Source organism: Helianthus annuus, chromosome 9, assembly GCF_002127325.2.
Source record: "Helianthus annuus cultivar XRQ/B chromosome 9, HanXRQr2.0-SUNRISE, whole genome shotgun sequence".
Lineage (NCBI taxonomy): Eukaryota > Viridiplantae > Streptophyta > Magnoliopsida > Asterales > Asteraceae > Helianthus > Helianthus annuus.
Genome location: NC_035441.2, coordinates 63,481,209 through 63,487,498, shown reverse-complemented (window position 1 = coordinate 63,487,498; position 6,290 = coordinate 63,481,209). Strand labels below are relative to the sequence as shown.

At 37.3% G+C, this 6,290-nt stretch overlaps 1 protein-coding gene across 1 annotated transcript; it reads right to left on the bottom strand.

Moving 5' to 3' along the window:
- Positions 1-5,346: 5,346 nt before the first annotated feature.
- On the bottom strand, positions 5,347-6,069 carry LOC110875839 (putative pentatricopeptide repeat-containing protein At3g18840). The gene has a single exon (XM_022124036.1). The coding sequence runs from the start codon at positions 6,067-6,069 to the stop codon at positions 5,347-5,349; it is 723 nt and encodes a 240-aa protein (XP_021979728.1).
- Between the last annotated feature and the right edge of the window lie 221 nt (positions 6,070-6,290).

Sequence of the window (6,290 nt, the reverse complement as noted above, 5' to 3'; positions counted from 1 at the left end):
CATGCATTTCTACTTGATTTTCAGGGTTTTCTATCTCCATTGGTTGGTCAGGAATTGGTGGTTGTGGTTGGGGTGCTAACATTTGCTACAGGTTCGGGTCGGCTGCAGTGGTTACTAAGATATGAAAATTAGCTAAACCCCTATTAATCATATCCTGGGCATAGGCATCGGTTTCTCTTTTGGCTGCGGCTAATGCTCTCTGGTCTTGTAACTTTTTTATACGCTTTCTACGCTTATGTGCTCCCCTACTGAACCATCCCCTCTTTTTCTGAGGAAATGGCTCTTCAGATTGAGCCTTAAATACGAATATTCCTTCTTCCGTATCAGCAGAGTACCCCGAGAGAGCAGGCTGAGAAGAGGTACCTTCGCTTCTAGGCGAACCAGACAATTGACGATACGCGTCAGATGGTCCTTGGTCACTCATACTGTAAACTAACAAATAGTCAAACAACACATAATAATATGCACATAGTTCCGTAATTTATTTCCTAACAACTTGAATTTTGGTGTCAGCAGAACACTTCTGTGGCTGAATCAGTGGCTTAGCTCTGATACCACCTTCTGTCGCAACCCCCGTCCCCCTGTACAAATCCGGGAACGGGCGGCCGTGGCCAGTTTCGGTGGTATCTTGTTATTATCTAATTTGGCAGCGGAATTTTCATCAGGACCGTAGTTAGGAAATATTTGATCAGAGTAAAATACCACACTTTCATAATATTTAACACATGGGTAAAACCCAAGTTTTCAGTACACACATTTTCATAGGAATAAATCCTATTTTTATTTAATAAAAACATCTATTTTATTTTAGGTAACTTTATTGCCACTTTTCCAAGTCTTCAGTGTTGTCCAGCTGGCTTCTATTTGGCGTTCACATATTGTTACCTGAAACGCGTTTAAAAACATTTTGTCAGTGGGAAATACTGGTGAGTGAATCCCAGTTCAATCAAGTTTTAATAAAAACCATTGTACAGTATTGAGGGCGGTCTCGCAATTACATTTGTTTCCAAGTCATACCAATTACCACCCACGGTACTGTCAGACCCGACTTGTGGAATGTTACTCCTCGCAAGGCAGTAACAAATTTTGTATACAAAACCCCAACATACCGACGATAATTGTATCCTTACAAATACTCAATAACTGTTTAATATATAATTAATTAAGTGAGGTTTTGTAAAAACTGTTTGCAAAAAGGAGATTACTCACAAAAAGGTTTACACAAAAAGAGGATTACTCACATTGTTGTCTTAGGTTTTCCGTAAGGGTTCCCTGGGAATTATCTATAATTTAAACAATCCACACGTGTTAGTATAATAACCCATTTTAACATTAGTAATACCCTCCCCGAGACGGCATTCCAACGACTACGTCGGGCAGAACCACGACAGCCGTTACGGAACCCTAGATCAATCAGGCAGAGTATCTAATACGTATCCAGGGGTTATGATACTTACAACGGAGCAGAACCTCGTTATTTAGGGGGGTATTAGACCCGAGTATAGAGTTTACTACTTGAAAATTGAGAGAAAGAAAAGAAATTTGAGCGACGTAAACTGAAGGCCCGAGCTCCAGCTTTATAGGGGCTGAGTTTGGGTTTCTCGCGGCCCGCGTAAAGGTGAGGTCAAGGCCTACGCGGCCCGTGTAGTAGGTGGCCTAGGCTGTAGCTGATCCGGGTCACTTAGTAGGTTCAACATGTTATTGACACGTGTCGGCACCGGGTTTTGCCACATTTGACGATCGCTCGCGGCCCGTGTAAGCTAATGGGGTGGCTTACGCGCCCCGCGACAGCTCCAAAATTTCCATTTTTAATTAATTTTAATAATATTAAAGGTATTCGGGGTCCGTTTTCACGTATGGGGGGTATTTTAGGACATATTGGGATATTTTAAATATTTTTAGGGTGTCTGAAAATATTACGAGGGTGTCGGTTTATTGTAGAGTTGTTATACGCTACCCCTGAAATTCTATTATGTTACCCCTCAATATTTTAAAACACCAACACCCTCACTTTCTCAAACTTTTATTAAAACCCCAACACTAATTACAAGCCCACTACTTAGATACTTAAAAGCCCAATTAAAATGAAAGATTAAAGCCTCAAAACTTGTTGATTTGATTTTTGAATGGGAAAAAAAGAGCACAACGGCCAGTGACCTCCACTCCTCCCTCCACTCTAGGGTTGTTCAAAAAACTCGCGGCTTGGAGCTTGCTTGGAAAAAGCTTGCTCGATATGGCCGGATTGGCTCGATTTGGCTCTTTTGTTAGCTCGGATTATTTTACTTTATATATTTTATAAGAAATTAATTATCATTTGTATGTAGTAGAAGTGCAATTGGATATCTATGACATATTTAAGGGTTGATTACCGTACTAATAAGCTTATATTATATTTTGTTGAAGTTTGAACATATTCTGTTTTTAGATAAACTTGATTTTAGCTTGTATATATTAGGTTTAACCCATTTTTGGATATGTTCTTTTAAACTTTTGAATAATATTATGTTAAATTTTATTTTTACATCCGAGCCTAACCAAGTCGAGAGGAAAAATATATTAAGTAATTTTTTAACTTTATTTATTTTCGTGTGTTTTATTATTATTTTTTTTGTTTCATTTACAATGTATGAATGTATGGTAAAAAAATTAGCGTTCCCCTGAACTTTTGTTCTAGATCCACGGCCTTATAGTACATATCACCTTATAGGAGATAAGTAGTGTGCACACACCATACCGAATCCTTCAAGTAGAAGCACCAAGTGAACTGTGAGTTCCGTGGCCCCTTTTTGTTGTTTTCATATATTGGAGGAAAACATGTTTTATGAATATATTTTTACATGATTACAATATATGTTACATGAGTTAGACAACATTATCGCACTCAAAGTCACTAGACAACATAACCATTAACTTAGAGGTAAGTGTAAGTCGTGGAATATATGAATAGTACTGTTTGGGTCGACACCCCTTTTCATGGTTAGTCACACTAACCGCTACCGTCGTGTGAAATGATTGCACAACGAGCATGGTGACGACAACGTGCGTTTGGATGACGATGAACTCCGTCTGGTTTCCACCATGATCGATTTCAGTTTTGGAATCAAATTGTTGCGAAGAAGAAGAAGAAGAAACTGGGGGAAATCTGGTAATTTATATGTGAACATACAAACAACGTTAACGTTAACTCACTATTCATCGGTTATGTTATCAATTAATACATATATATGAGTATATGAATATCCATGTGTTTCAATGTTCTGCGATAAGGGGATGGCAATGGGCCGAGTTTGGGATGGGTTTAGGTATCCCAACCCTAAACCCGGTTAGATAAGTTAATCCTAAACTCGTCCCAAAACCCGTCGGGTTTATATCGGGTAAATACTCGTCGGGTGTTGGGTATACCCACGGGTTTTGGGTAAACTCGTTAATTTAAAAAAAACTTACTTGTTGGGTATATCCAACCCATACCCGTTGGGTATTTATCGGGTAACTACTATCAATTACAAGTAGCATTAGCACTATATATATATACACACATATTTAAAAAAGTAAAAAGAAATTATATCATGTACATAATCATGTAAATGTGTAAACTTTATCGGGTAGGGTAAAAGGGTATATCACCAAGTCCTAAACCCGAAAAAAAAAACTAATCCCAAACCCGATTACACGACCCCAAACCCGTCCTAAATATGTCGAGTTTCGGGTTTACCCGTTGAGTTCGGGTTTGAATGCCATCCCTAGATAAGACATGCTCATAGTAATTGTACATTATAAATAACTATTTTGAAACATAAGTGTTATTTGAATTTATAAAAATGGAACTCGCCAACTTTTTAGTTGACACATTTTAAGCATGTTTTTATGGAATTAAGGCATGGATAGTAAGCTCTTTTAGGGTTTCATGCATGATTAGGAACACATTTTAAAGATTTACGCTATAGTGTAGAATCGTCTTCATTTGTGTTAAAGATAAATTCGGAATTTGATGCATTTGGTTTTCAATCTTATTTAAGTGTTTGCTTAAACAATTGATATGAACACCATGACCGTTACATCTCGTGTTTCTACCTTGGCAGAGTGTGACAGAACACCATGACATTACATCTCGCGTTTCCGCCTTAGTAGGGTGTGACAACAACGTAAATGGTCCATATGGTAAAATAGTAAATGGGTATTTTGGTCTTTTAACTCAAAACTAATAGAAAACCTAAACAAAAGTTTGTCTTAGGCCTCATCCTCGTTACAAAATTGAAACCCAAACTAGTTACTTTTAATCTTAGTACCATCTATTAAAATCAATTAAATCAAAATATGTGTAACTGACTCGTATTAATTCTCTTCCAACTTAAAATTTAGATCAAATGTATGTTGTGATTAGATAGGTAACAAATCTTTCCAATAACAGTCCACAAAATTTCCAACAAAACCCACTTTCATTTATAAAAAGCTTTTATTCTAAATTTTTATTTTGGCACTTTATGTTCCTTTTCAATTAACCGAACATATCGATGATATAAAGATAACCACATCTCCATTGGTTACTCTCAAAATGAACTCACGTTACAATGTCCAAACTTTGTACCTTTCACAACATAAAAAAGCCCTAAAAACGCCTATCCATCCTCTAATTCTCACACAAGCCATTCGTGAAACGTTCATGTGGCGGATACCTCTCTTTCATTTTCCTTTAGGCTAGAGGGTATGGTGACCATCCTCTAAGGGAGGATGATCCGCCACGTAGGCGTCACATCATAGTCCTCCCAAGGATGGTCCATCCCACAAAACTAGAGGATATGAGAGGATGATCCTACCCCACTAATTATGGCAATTAAATTATTATTTTTTTTGGGTAAATTACCTTTTTAGTCCCTGTGTTTTATGAGTTTTAACTAGTTGAGTCCAAAAGCAAAAAGTTTAACGACCTGAGTCCCCATAAGCATTTTCTTTAACCATTTGAGTCCACATTTCTAACCCAGTTAGAATTTTGTTGTTAAGTTTTATTAAATGACCAAATTACCCCTATAAAACACAGGGACTCAAAAAGAAAAAAGAATATATAATAATATATAATATATAATTCAAACACATTTTCACAACAATTGCAGTTTAAATAACCCGAAAACATCGCAGACCAGACAACCGAATTCTTCGATTTTAACGAATCAAACATCCGTCGCGCTTGTGACATGTTCTGTTGTGAAGAGTAACCAACAATCATCGATGTGGTGGAGAACATATTATCGACACAGATTCGCGAATGAATTAATTCCACATACTTCATGTTGCCACATTTGCAATAAACATCAACAATCCCGCTAGTAACAAAAGGATTTGAATTCAAGTTTACATCTGTTTCAACATTCTGGCATGAAGTTCTTTCCCCAATTTCAAACATTTTAAAGTCGAACACGCGTTTAACACGCTAGTGAACGTGTGCGAATTCCATCTAAACCCGTTTCGCTCCATACAACGAGCTACTTCAATAGCGTTTTTATCATACCCGTTTTGTGCATAACCCGCGATCATCGTATTCCAAGAAACCACATCGTTTAACTCGGCCTGATTTGAAAAAATCTCCATCGCCATATCTACTTTTCCTTCTCTGCAACACGCAACAACGACTGCGTTTTTCGAAACCACATCAACAGACCCGTAACTGCAGCTGTTAAACGCGTTATAAGCTTCATCAAAGCACCCGCTTTTCGAATACATATTGACTAACGCACTTACTGCGAACCCACTTATATCATTCCCAGTTTTCACCATAAACAAATGGAGTTGCTTCGCGTACCACGAATTCCCCAACTTTGCTGTTAAGTTACACATTCTAGTAAGCGAAAACTCATCAACACGCGCTTCATGCCTCACAGAATGCATCTGCTTAAACAAATTAATCGCCTTTGTTTCATATCCCGCACTGTTTGCATACCCTGACAACATTGAATTGTATGTCACTGAATCTTTATATGGGGCTGTGTTGAATAGAAGTTCGGAGTGATCAAGGTTGTTGGACTTAATATGGGCGGAGATTATGGTGTTCCAAGTGAAGACATTTCCGTCAGGCATTTCGTCGAACAGCTTGCAGGCGTCTTTGATGAGGCCATGTTTGGAGTATAAGTGTATGAGCTGGTTGTATGCGAATATTGTTGGGTTATTGTCGGATTAAATGATAATAATAATAATAATAATAATAATAATAATAATTCTTATTATTATTATTATTATTATTATTATATTCTTTTTCTTTTTGAGTCCCTGTGTTTTATGTTTTTTATAGGGGCAATTTG